Genomic DNA, 19,092 nt, shown 5'->3' with positions numbered 1-19,092 from the left:
CCAGAAAAAGAGAGGCAGAGAAAGGCTGAGAGAGCGGCTGCCAGAAAAAGAGAGGCAGAGAGAGGCTGCCAGAAAAAGAGAGGCAGAGAAAGGCTGAGAGAGCGGCTGCCAGAAAAAGAGAGGAAGAGAAAGGCTGAGAGAGCAGCTGCCAGAAAAAGAGAGAGCAGAGAGAGGCTGCCAGAAAAAGAGAGGCAGAGAAAGGCTGAGAGAGCGGCTGCCAGAAAAAGAGAGGAAGAGAAAGGCTGAGAGAGCAGCTGCCAGAAAAAGAGAGGCAGAGAAAGGCTGAGAGAGCGGCTGCCAGAAAAAGAGAGGAAAGAAAGGCTGAGAGAATGCTGCCAGAAAAAGAGAGAAAGGCAGAGAGAATGGCTGAGAAAAAGAGACAAAGAAAGGCTGCCAGAAAAAAAGAGGCAGAGAAAGGCTGAGAGAATGGCTGCCAGAAAAAGAGACAAAGAAAGGCTGAGAGAATGGCTGCCAGAAAAAGAGAGGCAAAGAAAGGCTGAGAGAATGGCTGCCAGAAAAAGAGAGGCAAAGAAAGGCTGAGAGAACGGCTGCCAGAAAAAGAGAGGCAAAGAAAGGCTGAGAGAATGGCTGCCAAAAAAAGAGAGGCAGAGAAAGGCTGAGAGAGCAGCTGCCAGAAAAAGAGAGGCAGAGAAAGGCTGAGAGAGCGGCTGCCAGAAAAAGAGAGGCAGAGAAAGGCTGAGAGAATGGCTGCCAGAAAAAGAGAGGCAGAGAAAGGCTGAGAGAACGGCTGCCAGAAAAAGAGAGACAAAGAAAGGCTGAGAGAACAGCTGCCAGAAAAAGAGAGGCAAAGAAAGGCTGAGAGAACGGCTGCCAGAAAAAGAGAGGCAGAGAAAGGCTGAGAGAGCGGCTGCCAGAAAAAGAGAGGCAGAGAAAGGCTGAGAGAGCGGCTGCCAGAATGTAGCACTTGTCATTTCTGTAAAAGCCCAAGTGTCCAGTTGATTTAAGTTGACTGAGCAGTGAATAAGTCAGAAAAAGCAACTGAGTGAGAGAGGGGATGACTCAGAAAGAGGGATGAGGGAGGGAGTAGTTCTGAAGACGGTGGAGATGGTAGAATACCTCTCAGGCTCTATCTTCAGATGTACATTGAATGATTGAAATGTCAATTCAAAGCGCCACCTTGAAAACATGGAAGCTATTGCCAATTAGGCTAGATGGAGAGGACCACACGATGTTGTTTACATCACATCCAACATCATGTCTCACACTAGCTATATGTTACAGTTGTTCTCTTTAAATTAGACTTTATATCACACTATCTAAAATAGGCAGCTCCTACTTTGGTGGGGAAACCAGAAGAGGCAGACAGTATATTTCAGGAGAGTAAATGTAGGTCTTGGTTGTATTTGCTGTTTCTAAAGTGTGGCCAGTGATTATCAATGTAAGAACGTGACTTTGAGATACAATATAATACTGTTTAATAGTGTTCTCAAAATAAATAGTGTTCTATTTCTGTGTCTGCTGCTTTTCCTGACTATGTCCAGGACTGGGGCATTGATCTAGAGTCTAGAGACCAACTGGACAACACTGGTGACAGCTAGGCCACAGAGCCATGGTCTGACCAGGGGAAGAGGACAGACCCTGGAGTAAACTAACCTCTATCCTTCTCTTCTCTCCTTTCTCCATTTCTCCTCCAGGATCTCAGAGAATCAGTGACAGTGAGATCTCTGACTATGACTGTGAAGACGGTGTTGGTGTAGTGTCAGGTAATATACTACAGACAGAGTCACACATGAATAGTAATCAGTATAATGTCGATGCAGCTAACTCAGGAGTAAACAGTATATGAACATACAGCTGTATGTATGTCAATGTACTGTACTGGATCATGTGATGTTTTAAAAGAAGGTAGCTAGCTAAGATACTGCAGCAGCTCTACAAGGAGCAGTGAGTTTCTTCTCCTTCCCTCTGCGCTACAGTAACTAGCTGCTCTCCTCGACACAGGCAGCAGACGCCCACGCTAGTCTCAGCCTGCCGCTGCTGCACATCAAATGAGAGGCTGTTGCCAGAGAGAGAGAGAGAGTAGATTACTGTAGCAGTCCAGGCAGCACACAGACAGCTGTGTGTGTGTGTGTGTGTGCCTGTGTGTGTGTGTGTGTGTGTGTGTGTGTGTGTGTATGTGTGTGTGTGTGTGTGTGTGTGTGTATGTGTGTGTGTGTGTGTGTGTGTGTGTGTGTGTGTGTGTGTGTGTGTGCCTGTGTGTGTGTGTGCCTGTGTGTGTGTGCCTGTGTGTATGTGTGCCTGTGTGGTGTGTGTGCGTGTGTGTGTGTGTGTGTGTGCGTGTGTGTGCGTGTGTGTGTGTGTGTGTGTGTGTGTGTGTGTGTGTGTGTGTGTGTGTGTGTGTGTGTGTGTGTGTGTGTGTGTGTGTGTGTGTGTGTGTGTAGATGAGGAGGAAACCCTCCCACCTCTGTAACATTCTCATCAGCCTCCTCTCTCACATCACAGCCTCCTCTCTCACATCACAGCCTCCTCTCTCACATCACAGCCTCCTCTCTCACATCACAGCCTCCTCTCTCACATCACAGCCTCCTCTCACATCACAGCCTCCTCTCTCACATCACAGCCTCCTCTCTCACATCACAGCCTCCTCTCTCACATCACAGCCTCCTCTCTCACATCACAGCCTCCTCTCTCACATCACAGCCTCCTCTCTCACATCACAGCCTCCTCTCTCACATCACAGCCTCCTCTCTCACATCACAGCCTCCTCTCTCACATCACATCCTCCTCTCTCACATCACAGCCTCCTCTCTCACATCACAGCCTCCTCTCTCACATCACAGCCTCCTCTCTCACATCACAGCCTCCTCTCTCACTATGCCCATAATATCCCTTCACTCAGTGGGAATACCCCTCTCCTCTCTCTCATCTTCCCTTGTTTCCCAGAGATCTTTGCTATTCCCCTTTCCTCCTACCTTCTCCATATCAAACTACTGATACTATACTAAGGGAGAAGAGATGATAACTATTCACAGGAATAATAGATTGATTGTTTTTTTTGAATTGGGATGCCACTGCTGTGGTTTTAACTAGGATAATGCAGTCATTCTTCTCTGCTGGCTCTGTCCTGTTAATTCGGATCTGAGCTTCTCTCCTCTATACACAGTATATATGCTTAACACACAGTTTCTAGTCATGTGTGACGCGGCTTGTCAAGAGAACCAATGAATGACATTTGGGTTGTGCACGTAAAGTAAGCTGATTGCAGAGCTGGGTGCTTAGTTACCCAACCCAGTGTTGGGCTGCTGATAGTTAGACTGCAGATGTTAGATAGTGAAATGTAGTGATGTCAGGTGGAATGGGTTTAATGTTTCTCTGTTTCCACAATAGTAAATATGTATGACGTGGTGTTATGCAGGACTTGATTGTGAATCATTTTAACATAATATTCATTCACATAATACTGTCCTTTTTATGTTATCTGGGTTCCTTCTATGTATAATTTGAAGGAATTCAGGTTTCACAATGCAGCAAACTCACTTTCAAACATATTTGGAAGAGAAAATGTAATGATTTGGAGATCATTGATAGAAGTACCAAACTAAAGTGGCCGTGAAGGTTAACTTTTCCTCTCATATTTCATAATGTCTTGTGTTTCCTTCCTAATCCTACCTTTGATTCACTGTTACGTTTAACTCATTTTAATGTGCAATACACTCTATTGAATATTAACCAAGGATAATGGAGCAAAACATTGACCTTTGACCTTAACCATGCTTCCTGGCCATGGATGATTATTGAATAATGATAATCATTCAAGTTCGATGACTAATCAGTCCAGCAGGGAAAAGTCATTATAATGTTTCTGTTTTTTGAAAGCTATTTTCATGTTTAATGCAAAAATGTTAACAATGACTTGAATCACATGAACATTGAGTTGAGACCAAGCCCTCATTTATTTGAATATAGAGAGCCTCAGCATTTTGAAGATTTGAAAGCCACCAACCATTATCCCACTGTGTGCAACTGCAGCAGCAGTGTGTATGGTCAATAGGGAGGAAAGGTTTTAGCCTGGTACCAGATCAGTTTGTGCTGCCTTGCCAACTAGACAAGACAGTACACACAGATCTGGGACCAGGTTAGAGAGGCTGTGCTCAGAACGATGAGTCTTTCTCTGAATGACTCCTGACATCATACTCTCTCTCTGTTTCTCTATCTGGTTCTCTCTGTATCTCTCTTTCTCTCTCTTTTTCTCTCTGTTTCTGTCTCTGTTTCTCTCTCTCTTTCTCTCTGTTTCTCTCTATATTTCTCTCTGTTTCTCTCTCTGTTTCTCTGTTTCTGTCTCTCTGTTTCTCTGTTTCTGTCTCTCTGTTTCTCTGTCTCTGTCTCTCTGTCTCTCTGTTTCTGTCTCTCTGTCTCTCTGTTTCTCTCTCTCTTTCTCTCTGTTTGACTCTATATTTCTCTCTCTGTTTCTCTCTCTCTTTCTCTATGCTTCTGTCTCTCTCTGTTTCTCTTTCTGTCTCTCTCTGTATCTCTGTTTCTCTCTGCCTCTCTCTTTCCCCCTCTCTCTCTGTCTCTCCAGACTACCGGCAGAACGGCAGGGACCTACATAGTTCCACGTTGTCTGTCCCCGAGCAGGCGATGTCATCCAACCACTGCTCGCGGTCGGCAGACATGAACCGGGCGCGGTCGCGGTCCCCCAGTGTCCCCCCTCCACAGAGGTAACTCCCCCATCTCACTTGTCCCCCGTCCAGCCCAGCATCCCAAGTTGTATCCCTTCCTCAAAAACAGTTTGTGCCAAACTGCACCACAATGGGAACTGAGAACCTCAACTGATATCAGAGGTTGTCCTTTAAGCGGTATCTCTGTGATAGTTGTCTTGATAGTAGAATGTTTAACCCATATAACCGATACTGGGATCTCACTCACACTGACAGTGGTTGCATTAAGGTGAGTAGGTGCATCCCCGAGCCACTAGGGGACACTGTGGGGAGTTTGTACTGTGACTGTACCGTACTAGGGGGGTGATCCAGTGATTCTGTTGTGTACAGCAGAAGCCTGGACCCCGGCTATGACATTGACCCCGCCTCGTCTCAGTACAGCTCCTCCAGTAGAGTGGACCGGCGCAGTGTGTCCGATGACCACCACTCACCTGACAGGTAGATACCCCTGTCTCACACAGCTTGACACAGCCTAACACAGCCCCACACAACCTCACACAGCCTCACACACCAGCTGCTGCAGACAACACAACCAACTGCGACTGACAGGGTTCCAACCCGGGTTGTCTGCGAACCACAAGACTGTGTAACTGTTAGACCTCTGAGCTGAAGCCTAGGCATTAGCTCGGGAGCTAACCCAAATGTTCAGGTCTCAGGCACCGTTACTAATCACATGAGCGTGGTTTCACTGAACTGCCTCCGTTACACAACCTTACACCTGTTTAATCCCCCTGATGCTTTCACACCTACAACTGCTATACGGATATCTCACCTAGTGCTCACAATTCAACCTGTCCCTTTCCCCAACCTGTCCCTTTCCCCAACCTGTCCCTTTCCCCAACCTGTCCCTTTTCCAAGAACTCCAATTTCCTCTCTGATGTCCTGCATTAGGTGGATCTTTAACTAACCTCTTCTCTCCTTTGTGTTCAAATCGTGTTGCCTTATGAATACTGAGAGGGGATCATTAACTCCGGTGCTCAGACTCATTAGAATCAACATCCTGTATCCCAAATGGCACCCTATTCCTGACTTTTGAACATGGCTCATAGGTTCAAGATTCAAGTTTTATTAGTCGTAACGGGATACACATGGTATACACCGTCCACCGTCTCCACAACAACAATAACAAATAAGAAAAGATAAGCATAGGGCTCTGGTCAAAAGTAGTGCACAATGTAGGGAATAGGGTGCCATTTGTGACACATCCTGTGTTTGTGTTGTGATGTTCCTTCCTCCACCATACCTGAGACTATAGAAATAGAATCTCTAGAATGGACAACCCCAGTCAAGTTATAACCCATCAGTGTACTGTCAAATTGCTGTGGTCTGAGGGGACTTTCCCATTCTAGTCATACCATTTGTCCCGCAATAACACCAACACCAGCCCAGCGTCTCAGACATACAGCTCAGCCTTGGCACCGTTCTCTTCTCCTTACTTACCCCCTCCCATCATTCAATTAAGTTTATTTGATATTTCTGAGTCGAGGATGGCTGAGGCAGCCTAAATCAGGGCCAGACACAGGAAATGCACTTATCTAGATTGTGTGTGACAGACAGTTGCTCACTAAGACTGTATTTCAGCTTCCCCTTAATCAACTGCTGCTGTTATTTATTGAAAACAGTTGAAAATTAGGAAACAGGAAATGAGTCATGGGGTGCATACCAAATGGCACCCTATGCCCTATAAAGTGCACTACTTTTGACCAGAGCCCTATGGGCCTTATTATTTCATTATTTTGGGGAATTTACATTTTTTAGAGGTTGTTTTATATTGCCTATGTGTTATTTTGTTTTGAAATCCAACAACACATTAATGTACTTTTGTTTGTTTTTCATTTTATTTTGTTATTAACTAGTGCAGAAATGAATGTACAGACATTTGGAGAGTTAGGGGGCTAGTCCAACAACATACAGTAACTCCAACAACTTTCAGTATCTTACACGGTTTGGATAGAATCCACTGGGACTGATGTTGGTTTACAGCAGCATGTGTGTTACAGTACAAAACAGTAAATTAGGAGTGCCTCATCATGCATCTCAATGGGCTTTCTAACCTGAGGAAGGACTGCACCAATATCCTCTCCTCTTCCATGGTTGTACTCCTCCCTCCTCTCCTCCAACACTGTACCGCCCCCTCTATCTCTCTTTCTCTCTCTCTCCCTGTGTCTCTCTCTCGCTATATCTCTCTCTCCATGTCTCTCTCTCTCCTCATGTCTCTCTCTCTCTCGCCCCGTGTGTCTCTCACTCTCTCTCTTTCTCCCTCTTCTCCCTCCCCATTCAGCCCCATACAACCATGTCTCTGTTCTCTCCCTTCATGTCTCGCAGCCATTTTCTCACCCTACCTCGATCCAGACGCTGTCAACCTAGTGATGATCATCAGAAGGAACCCAGGTAGACTCTTACCTGACAGTGCATGTTCCTCCCTCCATCACACCCTCCACTTCGCCCCTGTCTGTCTGTAGGAAGCTGCTGGCCTATGAAGCTTCAAGCCTGTGTTGGTTTAATGTCAATGGCGCACAAACCTATCCACTTCACATCCCAAGCCAATGCCATTGATGACACAACGTGTGGTGGGGTGTGGTGTGGTGTGGTGTGGGCAGCCAGGTATATATTTCTCCCTTCCCAGACAAATATACTGTATATGCATAAGTGTAGTGTGTGGCCTTTTGTAGTCAGTAGAATTAAACAGGTGGGCCACTCCATGGCCCATATACTCAGAAAGAAAAGGTGCTATCTAGAACCTAAAAGAGTTCTTCTGCTGTCCCCATATGAGAACCTTTTGAAGAAACCTTTTTGGTTCCAGGTAGAAACCTTTTTGGTTCCAGGTAGAAACCTTTTTGGTTCCAGGTAGAACCCTTTTGGTTCCAGGTAGAAACCTTTTTGGTTCCAGGTAGAACCCTTTCCCCAGAGGATTCTATATGGAACCAAAAGATACAGAATCAGGATCACTCCTCATTTCAGCTTCATAAACACATACATTTCCTCTCTCCACATACTTTTCATACATTTGCCAAAGTTTCATCATTGATTACGTATCTTTACTGGTAGACAAATACATAGCCCGCTATTTGTTATCTTCGATTGTACCTTGAGATATACCTCAAAGAAACTAGCCTGTCATTAGCCTGAAATGGATGTGTCCTGTTGTTTTTTTCTGTTTGTGAAGAGTTGTCCAGCAGAGGTAGTTCCCCCTGCCCAGTGCCCACCCTGTGTTGTACCACTGTATATATCAGTATATGAATCCTATATATCTGATATGCACTCCTTATGGTGGCTACCCATCCACAGCGGTCAAGGTGGATGTTGTGTTTGGATCAAACCACAAGAGAATAGTAGAGGTACAGAGAGTTGGTGCGCCCCCATCAACTGTCCCCTTAACAGTCTACAGAGTTTGTGCACCCCCATCAACTGTCCCCTTAGCAGCCTACAGAGAGTTGGTGCGCCCCAATCAACTGTCCCCTTAACAGTCTACAGAGAGTTTATGCGCCCCCATCAACTGTGCCCTTAACAGTATACAGAGTTGGTGCGCCCCCATCAACTGTCCCCTTAACAGTCTACAGAGAGTTTATGTCCCCTTAACAGTCCCCATCAACTGTCCCCTTAACAGTCTACAGAGAGTTTATGCGCCCCCATCAACTGTCCCCTTAACAGTCTACAGAGTTTGTGCGCCCCATCAACTGTCCCCTTAACAGTCTACAGAGAGTTTGTGCACCCCCATCAACTGTCCCCTTAACAGTCTACAGAGAGTTTATGCGTCCCCATCAACTGTCCCCTTAACAGTCTACAGAGAGTTTATGCGCCCCCATCAACTGTCCCCTTAACAGTCTACAGAGAGTTTGTGCGTCCCCATCAACTGTCCCCTTAACAGTCTACAGAGTTGGTGCGCCCCCATCAACTGTCCCCTTAACAGTCTACAGAGAGTTTGTGCGTCCCCATCAACTGTCCCCTTAACAGTCTACAGAGAGTTTGTGCGTCCCCATCAACTGTCCCCTTAACAGTCTACAGAGTTGGTGCGCCCCAGCAACTGTCCCCTTAACAGTCTACAGAGAGATGGTGTGCCCCCATCAACTGTCCCCATAACAGTCTACAGAGAGTTGGTGCACCCCTATCAACTGTCCCCTTAACAGTCTACAGAGAGTTGGTGCGCCCCCATCAACTGTCCCCTTTACAGTCTACAGAGAGTTGGTGTACTTCCATCAGTTGTCCCCAACTGTCCCCAGGGTCATGTGAAAACCGGGTTCCTTCCACAGGTTCATGACCTTCTCTCTCTCTCTCTGTCCCACCTGACCAACCTGGTATTAAGGTATTCTTAAAACACACATTGACTCCCTCTGACCGCTCTCTTTTCGCCAGCCGCAACCACCGCATATCCAACATCAGTCGAGAAGAGGCTGTCAGGTTACTGCGCTCCACTAGGATGTCCCGAGCCCACTCAGAGGGCGCGTACTCCTCCTCTGCTTCCGTCGACTATGACTACAAGAGGTATTCACATTACAGTGTCTCTACGTATATATCCACAGTCAGCCATTTTGTGGGTCTTTTTCTCTGTAGTCGTCTGTATGACATTAAAACATTTTCTATGTGATTGTAAAAGGTGATGAACCCCACGTGATATCCTGGGTGATATCCTGGGTGATATCCTGGGTGATATCTGGTTCTGGAGCATGTCATCACAGCTCTGCTCAAGTTGTGTACTAGACCCATAAACCACACAACTGCCTCCAATTACTGTGTAATATAGAGGCTGCTGCGAGCTCTCGTGTCTCCACATCGGTTGTGACACATGTATCGTCCTCTGTTGCTGTTTTGTTGTCATGCCTACTAGTCTACCATCAGTGGTAAGATGACAAGTTGTGTTTGTGATCAGTGGTGTCTTGTTTGTATCTGGGTAAATAAAGACTGGCTGGTCATTGGTAGCTCTGATGCTCAGCTCTGCAGGTAATACTGTATAAGGGCTGCATTGAACAAAAGGACACATGGCCTTTTGATGCTGCTGGTGGTAATGGGATGTTTACCTTTCCTTTATTAATGCACGGTTGTCTCTCTAACATTACCTCCACCATCTTGGATGGCCTGGATCATTATCAACAGTGGTTAACTGTATGTCTGCAGTTTGATTTGATCTGGCCCTCTCTGTCTTCAAACCATGTCATTGTGATGAAGGCCAATATGGCCGACAGGTCAGTACCACATGAGTGAAAATATATTTTTATCTGAAGATGAAGGAGAACTGCCTAGCCATTTCTCCATGCTGACTCTGAGGGTCTGTCTGTTTCTCTTCTGTCCTGGACCTGAGTGACTTTTTCTATGCTAAGAGTGCTAAGTATGGGAAGCTCAGCACTGCCCCATGCCCAGGCTGTTCCAGCCCTATGATGGCCTAGGATCAGGCTTAGGTTCCCCCCAAGTGCGTGTGCCAGGCCCAATGTTGTGATGTGCCAGTTCAGCGGGCTGGGCCAAGCCGGGCACTCCCAAAGTCCTTATATAGTGCACTACGTTTGACCAGAGTTCTATGGGCCCTGGTAAAATGTAGTGCACTAAATAAGGAATTGGGTGTAATTTGGAACGCAACGTCACACTCTCAGCACCCCCTGGAGAAATGCTGCAAATAGCTCCTCCTGGGCTCCCATCGCTGCCATCTGGCTGTCAGTCAAAAACGACACATCGTGCATTGTCTCTCCAGGAGAAAAAAACAATGAGTCGTCAGAACTGAGGCAGCGCAACTGACTTTATTAAAGTGTCACAAAGTTTCCCTGAGCGAGGCCGCGGACCAGATAGCTTCACTCTCTCTGTCTGTAGATTGGCAGGGAGATGAATGGTTCTCACATCCCATGGCAGTAACACAGTCACAGAGGAGAGGAGTTGATGTCCCTTCCACTCCCATTCCAACTGTGTGCCTTCTCTTTCTGCTATAGTCAGAATGATTAGGAGAGAAACAGAGGGAGAGGGAGAGGGAGAAGGGGGAGAGAGAGAAGGGAGACAGAGAGACCGAGAGGGAGGGAGAGACAGAGAGAGAGAGAGAGATAGAGAGGGAGAATCAGAGGGTGAGGGGAGACAGAGAGGGAGAGACAGAGGACGAGACAGAGAGGGAGAGACGGAGAGGGAGGGAGAGAGAGAGGGAGAGACAGAGGGAGAGGGAGAGTCAGAGAGAGAGGGAGAGTCAGAAAAGCGAGAGAGAGACAGAGAGGGAGAGTCAGAGAGAGAGAGAGTGGAGTGGCTCAGAGTCGCTGTGGCCCGTGCGGCCCCTGAGAACAGGTCCCTGCCAGCACAGTAGATCTAGATAGTGACCTTGGATAGATGCCATGCTTCTCACACTGTTGGCTGTAGAACTAAACTTAAGTATTTGACTGTGTCCCGAATGGCATCCTACTCCCTTTACAGGGGACTACTTTTGACCAGGGCCCACAGGGTTAAGATGGCAAGTCTATATTGAGTGGGACCTCATATTGTAGCTGCTTCAGTAGATGTAGCAGGAGGAATGCAGTGGGAGACAGGTAATAACAGTGTAGATGTTACAGTAGATGTATAGTTTTAGCAGGAGGAATGCAGTGGAAGACAAGGTAATAACAGTGTAGATGTTACAGTAGATGTATAGTTTTAGCAGGAGGAATGCAGTGGAAGACAAGGTAATAACAGTGTAGATGTTACAGTAGATGTATAGTTTATAGTTTTAGCAGGAGGAATGCAGTGGAAGACAAGGTAATAACAGTGTAGATGTTACAGTAGATGTATAGTTTATAGTTTTAGCAGGAGGAATGCAGTGGAAGACAAGGTAATAACAGTGTAGATGTTACAGTAGATGTATAGTTTTAGTTTTAGCAGGAGGAATGCAGTGGGAGACAAGGTAATAACAGTGTAGATGTTACAGTAGATGTATAGTTTTAGCAGGAGGAATGCAGTGGAAGACAAGGTAATAACAGTGTAGATGTTACAGTAGATGTATAGTTTTAGCAGGAGGAATGCAGTGGAAGACAAGGTAATAACAGTGTAGATGTTACAGTAGATGTATAGTTTATAGTTTTAGCAGGAGGAATGCAGTGGAAGACAAGGTAATAACAGTGTAGATGTTACAGTAGATGTATAGTTTATAGTTTTAGCAGGAGGAATGCAGTGGAAGACAAGGTAATAACAGTGTAGATGTTACAGTAGATGTATAGTTTTAGCAGGAGGAATGCAGTGGAAGACAAGGTAATAACAGTGTAGATGTTACAGTAGATGTATAGTTTTAGCAGGAGGAATGCAGTGGAAGACAAGGTAATAACAGTGTAGATGTTACAGTAGATGTATAGTTTATAGTTTTAGCAGGAGGAATGCAGTGGGAGACAAGGTAATAACAGTGTAGATGTTACAGTAGATGTATAGTTTTAGCAGGAGGAATGCAGTGGAAGACAAGGTAATAACAGTGTAGATGTTACAGTAGATGTATAGTTTTAGCAGGAGGAATGCAGTGGAAGACAAGGTAATAACAGTGTAGATGTTACAGTAGATGTATAGTTTTAGCAGGAGGAATGCAGTGGGAGACAAGGTAATAACAGTGTAGATGTTACAGTAGATGTATAGTTTTAGCAGGAGGAATGCAGTGGAAGACAAGGTAATAACAGTGTAGATGTTACAGTAGATGTATAGTTTTAGCAGGAGGAATGCAGTGGAAGACAAGGTAATAACAGTGTAGATGTTACAGTAGATGTATAGTTTTAGCAGGAGGAATGCAGTGGAAGACAAGGTAATAACAGTGTAGATGTTACAGTAGATGTATAGTTTTAGCAGGAGGAATGCAGTGGAAGACAAGGTAATAACAGTGTAGATGTTACAGTAGATGTATAGTTTTAGCAGGAGGAATGCAGTGGAAGACAAGGTAATAACAGTGTAGATGTTACAGTAGATGTATAGTTTTAGCAGGAGGAATGCAGTGGAAGACAAGGTAATAACAGTGTAGATGTTACAGTAGATGTATAGTTTTAGCAGGAGGAATGCAGTGGGAGACAAGGTAATAACAGTGTAGATGTTACAGTAGATGTATAGTTTTAGCAGGAGGAATGCAGTGGAAGACAAGGTAATAACAGTGTAGATGTTACAGTAGATGTATAGTTTTAGCAGGAGGAATGCAGTGGAAGACAAGGTAATAACAGTGTAGATGTTACAGTAGCACCGGTGCTGTAGTCGATCTAACTAGAGTTTTAATGTTTCTACTGTGCAACAAAGGCGTGCAACGTATTATCAGAGTATATACTAACCACACCAGACTTGGGCTGTCTGAGTTATTATTTTGACCGTGTTGAAATCCCAAGGGAATATCCTGAACGGTAGAGAGAGAGAGAGAGCTATGGTGAACTACAGCATCCATCCCAACACACCTCTAGTAAGTAACAAGTCGTTAGATTCCGATATCTCCTTTACTGTTCAAAGCCATCAATCCCTGGACATAACGACCTGAGGATCGTAGACCACGCATGATTATGATGATGGTCACCATCATTAAAGTCTCAGGCAACGTAAGGTCGTTCACTGGCTGATGAAGTGTCCGTGTTGCGATTGGCTGGTCTACAACTGGAGTGACCGCTGTGTTGCAATTGGCTGGTCTACAACTGGAGTGACCGCTGTGTTGCAATTGTCTGGTGTAGAACAGGAAGCAGGAAGCATAGCCTCTGCTGGACAGCTTTTCACTCTTAACATTTCACTATTTTACTGTGCTGCCACCGTGTCCTCAGTGTTTGGTGTTTGTTTTTGGCTTCGCAAATGCTGCTCATGTCAGATGTTAATCCACATCTGGGCAAAATAAGCTATTTTTCTTCATGAGCATTTGCAATGACAATGATATAACTAACTGATGTGACCTGATTTTCAGATATACACATGCTATTGAGAGGTAATGACACTTACTGCCTATGAAGACGCTTATGGAACAACACGATACAAAACAACAGCAAATTCATGTTTTTATTGTACATAATGATACTGTGTAGATATTCTTGTGTACACGGTGTATGTATGTGAAATGCATTTTATTCCATTTTTTCCCCAAACTACTCAGTGGCAAAAATATATTTTCTTTTTCCAACTAGATTTCAGTTGCATTTTACAATGGCAGGGCGGAGACAGCTTTCGGCATGTACCTTGCAGGAGTATAGTAAGCTAGTGAGCTGAATGGAAACCAACCAACACATGCTAATCCACGATTCTCTCACATCTCACCCAGTGTCTTTCACTCACAGACAGATTCCAAAGGGCCTCCCACTCACTCACTCAGTCACCTACCACAGATGAGGGACACATTGTCCCCTGCCTGTCCCTCCCTGTCACACCTGCTATGGCCCTATGGGGCCCAGCCCAGGGACCCAGGACATGCATCACTCTGCTGTATCATGGCACCTGATCATCAGCAGCAGCTTCCTTCCCTTCTCTCAATAACGTGTTGCAGGAACCACGGAGCCGTTGACAGGCATGTGTATCACAGCAGGTCCAGGTCAGCTGACCAGCGTCCCGCGCTAGAGCGCACCACCACGGAGCGGCCCGACTCCACCCTCATGAGGTCCATGCCGTCTTTACCCTCCGGACGCTCCGCCCCTCCCTCACCTGCCTTAACGAGGTGACCAGACAGACACATGTACAGGAGGCTGGTGTCACTATAAATCAGACGATGGCCTCATTGTATTGGCTGGAATGGAATTCATGGATTGGAATCAAACACATGGGTTTGATGTGTTTCATACGTTTCCATTTCTGCCATTGCAGCCGTTACAATGAGCCCATCCTCCGATTTCTCCTCCCACCAGCCTCCACTGCATAGCTACTGCCCCACCAATCCAAAGAACAACCAACAACCACCACCCACCCCTCTCTCTGCCTGTCTCACTGCAACCAACCACCAACCCCCCACCACCCACCCAGCATCCAATCAGCATCCAGCCAGCTCACCACTTTATCATTTACTCCGCCCCCCCTCCTAAAGCAACGAATGGTGCTGCATTTCCTTCCCCATTCCAGACTGGTAGTAGACTAGATAGTAACTCTTTTTGTTTTTGGAACACACTACTTATACACTACTTTGACTGAGTATAGTAGTGATGGATCACCATTGTGCTTTTCTTTCTTTACTAACATTACCTGTTATTATCCTGTAATTACATTTTTTATTCCAGTTGTTTTTTTTCTAATCTTTTGTAGACCGTCAGATCGCATGGTCGCATTGGTCCACATTGGTCCACATTGGTCCACATTGAACGAACGCCCATGGGTGCTGTCCTCACTCTTTCCTTGCAGTTTAATGGGTCGAGTGAAACATGCGATTCATCACCTTTGTTGCAAAACTGATGCTACATTATCTCTAGCATGTCATGTGCCAAATGTCATTGTTTTGATGGGTTTTAGAGTTCATCAACTGGTAGGTGCTGACATGAATTAGAAGGAACCCAGATACCCTGCTTTGGCCTACACCAGATATGTAGAATTTATTCAAATCAGTCAGCAACCTACCAATTACAAATGAGCTTGATCATCTGTTATGTGCTTTTAATTAGAATAAGACACCAGTAATCAATATTAGCCATTTTCAGGCAATAACTTTTAGTCATTCATGTTTAGCAAATGAAGTATTAATTCAAGCTACTGTATTTGATGCTTCTGCATAGCCTGACTTCAACACATATCAGAATACAGTGTTTAGCAGACACAGATGCTCAACTGGCAGATGATGTAAAAACACAATACAAGTCTTATGGGAGAAAAAATATCTGTTGAGAATACGTTCAATACAATAGGCTGAAAAAATATACTACAGAAAGTAAAAGGTAGTTAGTTATTAACTTGATCAGGTAATTGACCAGGTAATTGATCAGGTAATTGATCAGGTAATTGATCAGGTAATCGATCAGTTCATTGATCAGGTAATTGATCAGTTCATTGATCAGGTAATTGATCAGTTCATTGATCAGGTAATTGATCAGTTCATTGATCAGGTAATTGACCAGGTAAATGATCTGTTATGTGTCCAGCTTTCACCGATCCAACAACATGGCAGCTTCCCTGGTTGAGCATGGACATGATTGTACACAACATGTCCAGTATATATGTGAACTGACATATATATGTGTTTGATACAATTTTTTTTCCCATGTTTGGTTCATTACCAACCCCAGTAGACAGTAGTTTGTTTGTTTGATGTGTTGCTGTTTCTACAACCATCCTATCCTCTTACATAACAAAGCAAAGCACACTGGGAAATGTAGTCCGTCTGCTTGTCCGGGGCCTTCCAACCAATCACAGGTCATCTCTGTGCCTGACCTCTGATCCTTGACTCACCCAGGCTGTACCATTTTGTGCCCCCCCCATGTAGGGCGAACCCCCGCAGCGGATCGGCCCAAACCAGCCCTACCAGTACCCCCATGTCTGACAGGAGAGGAGGTCGGCAACTACCACAGCTTCCACCCACAGGGACCAAGGGCAGAAGTAAGTTCTCAGCTTTATTTTCCATACCCAGCTCTGGGCCTCTCTGGTTGCTTTGGTTTGGTGACACCTTAAGGCTTTTCTCCATTGGTCACTATGGTCACTTACTTTGGAACAGGTTTGACTTTGATTGAAGCATCTCTTTGTCAGAAGCAATTGTTTCTTGTTATTTGCTAGTCTTTACCTGGATATGGCACCTTGAGATATTGGTTATTTTGTGCCATTAACCTCTGAGTGGGAAAAGACTCATAGCAAGTTTAACAGATACTGCTGTCTGTGGGTTCTCTCTGGTCAGTTGCTCATGAATGACAGAGCTTGGCTCAGAATTCCTGTGTCTTCTGTTTTAGTGAGTTTGTTGTGTGTTCTTATGGTCTCAGTACTCTATATGTTGTCAGTGTTAACCAGGGTGTCCTGTAGAAAGTTTACAACATGCATTGTAACCTTAGTCAGTGATATTGGTGATATTGTCTCTTCATAAACATTTGCTGTTTTTTATTTTAACATATCTACTTGGTTCCTTTTTTCCATTCCTTCCTCAGAAGATGGAGAAGAAGGAACAGAACCTTGTGAAGGTCTGTAACATAGAGTGTAGGTTTGGTCTTTCACAGGAGGTGGGAGTTAGAGAACCCCCCTGTGAAAGGTTGAATCTGTCTGCAACGGCAGGGACCAGGGTCCTGTTCAGTAGAGCACATCAAAACAAAATGTTTTACAATGAGAATCTAGATAATGATTCTGTGTTCTTATTGGATATTGATTCTGTGTTCTTATTGGACAAGTTCAGAGAGAACCTCCCTGTTTCACTATGTTTCAAAAGGTTTCCTCCCTACTGAACAGCCCTGATTTACAGTGGTCCACAGCACCCCCTGTCCTGCTCTATGTTGCAGCCTGCGTGTGTCTCACTCCCTGACTGTGTGACCTAGCAGTCCTGTCCTAGCTTAGCCTCCTAGTCTTCTTCTGGTTCCTACACTGGGTCAGTGTTGTCATCTAGCATCGTAGCTTCCATGTTTTTCAGTTGTCATCAGGTCTACTGTAGTTTTGTGTTCTATGTTGAACAGTCCTCAGTTTGGTGTTATGACTTCAGAGTGCTCAGGTGAGACGTGTCACTGGGGGTTGTGGCGTGGATACGGTGCAGTAGACTATTTGTGTTTTAAACGTGTGATTCCCTAACCAGTGTTGTTAGTAGTAAAGTCATTTATCCAGAAACAAAGTAATACATGATTCACTGTTTATTGAGTCTGGGAAGTTATAATGTAGTGCCCTTAATAGATTAGCTGAGTGGTGATTGGAGGGAGCGAGCCACGGGAGAGAAGGAGAAGGGAGCGAGAGAGAGAGAGAGAGAGAGAGAGAAAGAGAGGGAGAAGAGCAGAGAAAGAAAGAGAGAGAGGGAGAAGGGAGCGGGAGAGAGAGCAGAAGGAGAGACAGGGAGGTAGAAAGCAGAGAGAAAGAGAGAAAGCCTAGCCGGTGCTGAGAACTTGTCAAAGCAATCCCAGAACTCCTTCATCATTGTCAGAAACCATGAGCACTCCTCTCTCCTCCTTGTCTGCAGCCAGCCAGTCTCTCTCCTGCCCTCTCTCTCCTATCCCCCTTCCCCTCTCCCCCTCTATCCTCTGTCCCTCCTCTCTCTCGCCCTCTGTCCCCATCTCTCTCCTCTCCTCTCCCCATACCCCTCTCCCCCTCTATCCTCTGTCCCTCCTCTCTCTCTCCCTCTGTCCCCATCTCTCTCATCTCCTCTCCCCATCTCTCTCCTCTCCTCTCCCCTACCCCTCTCCCCCTCTATCCTCTGTCCCTCCTCTCTCTCTCCCTCTGTCCCCATCTCTCTCATCTCCTCTCCCCATCTCTCTCCTCTCCTCTCCCCATACCCCTCTCCCCCTCTATCCTCTGTCCCTCCTCTCTCTCGCCCTCTGTCCCCATCTCTCTCCTCTCTCTCCCCATACCCCTCTCCCCCTCTATCCTCTGTCCCTCCTCTCTCTCTCCCTCTGTCCCCATCTCTCTCATCTCCTCTCCCCATCTCTCTCCTCTCCTCTCCCCATACCCCTCTCCCCTCTATCCTCTGTCCCTCCTCTCTCTCGCCCTCTGTCCCCATCTCTCTCCTCTCCCCCTACCCCTCTCCCCCTCTATCCTCTGTCCCTCCTCTCTCTCTCCCTCTGTCCCCATCTCTCTCATCTCCTCTCCCCATCTCTCTCCTCTCCTCTCCCCATACCCTCTCCCCCTCTATCCTCTGTCCCTCCTCTCTCTCGCCCTCTGTCCCCATCTCTCTCCTCTCCCCTACCCCTCTCCCCCTCTATCCTCTGTCCCTCCTCTCTCTCCCTCTGTCCTCATCTCTCTCATCTCCTCTCCCCATCTCTCTCCTCTCCTCTCCCCATACCCCTCTCCCCCTCTATCCTCTGTCCCTCCTCTCTCTCTCCCTCTGTCCCCATCTCTCTCATCTCCTCTCCCCCATCTCTCTCCTCTCCTCTCCCCATACCCCTCTCCCCCTCTATCCTCTGTCCCTCCTCTCTCTCTCCCTCTGTCCCCATCTCTCTCATCTCCTCTCCCCATCTCTCTCCTCTCCTCTCCCCATACCCCTCTCCCCCTCTATCCTCTGTCCCCATCTCTCTCATCTCCTCTCCCCATCTCTCTCCTCTCCTCTCCCCATACCCCTCTCCCCCTCTATCCTCTGTTCCTCCTCTTTCTCCTCATGGGCTAATGGCAGAGGGAGGGAAAATGGGGGAGGTATTCTAATGTATCGATCCGACCCTGGGCTGACGCTCACACAGAGCCCTGCAGCGTGACACAGCCAGGACTTATCTAATCATGGCACTAATGCTGCTGCTGCACGTGGTACTGATCCATAGAGGCCAGGGGACTGGGGGTTGGCTGGGCTGGGCCGGGCTGGGCTGACTGGGCTGAGCTGGGCTGACTGTGATTCAAATAGGAGGGTTGTTTGAAATGTTGAGGTAACAGAAATCAAGGCAGAACAGGGAATGTATATCCA

At 46.2% G+C, this 19,092-nt stretch overlaps 1 protein-coding gene across 12 annotated transcripts in view; it reads left to right on the top strand.

The window, feature by feature from the left end:
- Positions 1–19,092, top strand: part of rims2a (regulating synaptic membrane exocytosis 2a) — a 215,292-nt gene that overhangs the window by 139,842 nt on the left and 56,358 nt on the right. For 7 of the 12 annotated variants that reach the window (XM_042310264.1, XM_042310266.1, XM_042310267.1 and 4 more), the window contains 6 exons: positions 1,656–1,724; positions 4,541–4,679; positions 5,010–5,117; positions 9,033–9,161; positions 14,095–14,262; positions 16,009–16,121. In XM_042310264.1, the coding sequence (XP_042166198.1) occupies positions 1,656–1,724; positions 4,541–4,679; positions 5,010–5,117; positions 9,033–9,161; positions 14,095–14,262; positions 16,009–16,121 (726 nt within the window). Of the gene's footprint in view, positions 1–1,655; positions 1,725–4,540; positions 4,680–5,009; positions 5,118–7,004; positions 7,071–9,032; positions 9,162–14,094; positions 14,263–16,008; positions 16,122–19,092 lie in introns of all 12 variants that reach the window. The other 5 variants (XM_042310309.1, XM_042310289.1, XM_042310294.1 and 2 more) reach the window with 3 other exon arrangements.

The sequence above is a fragment of the Oncorhynchus tshawytscha genome, linkage group LG03, assembly GCF_018296145.1.
Source record: "Oncorhynchus tshawytscha isolate Ot180627B linkage group LG03, Otsh_v2.0, whole genome shotgun sequence".
Taxonomy (NCBI): Eukaryota; Metazoa; Chordata; class Actinopteri; order Salmoniformes; family Salmonidae; genus Oncorhynchus; species Oncorhynchus tshawytscha.
Note: the sequence above shows the minus strand (reverse complement) of the source record. Positions and strands in the feature narration are given on the sequence as shown.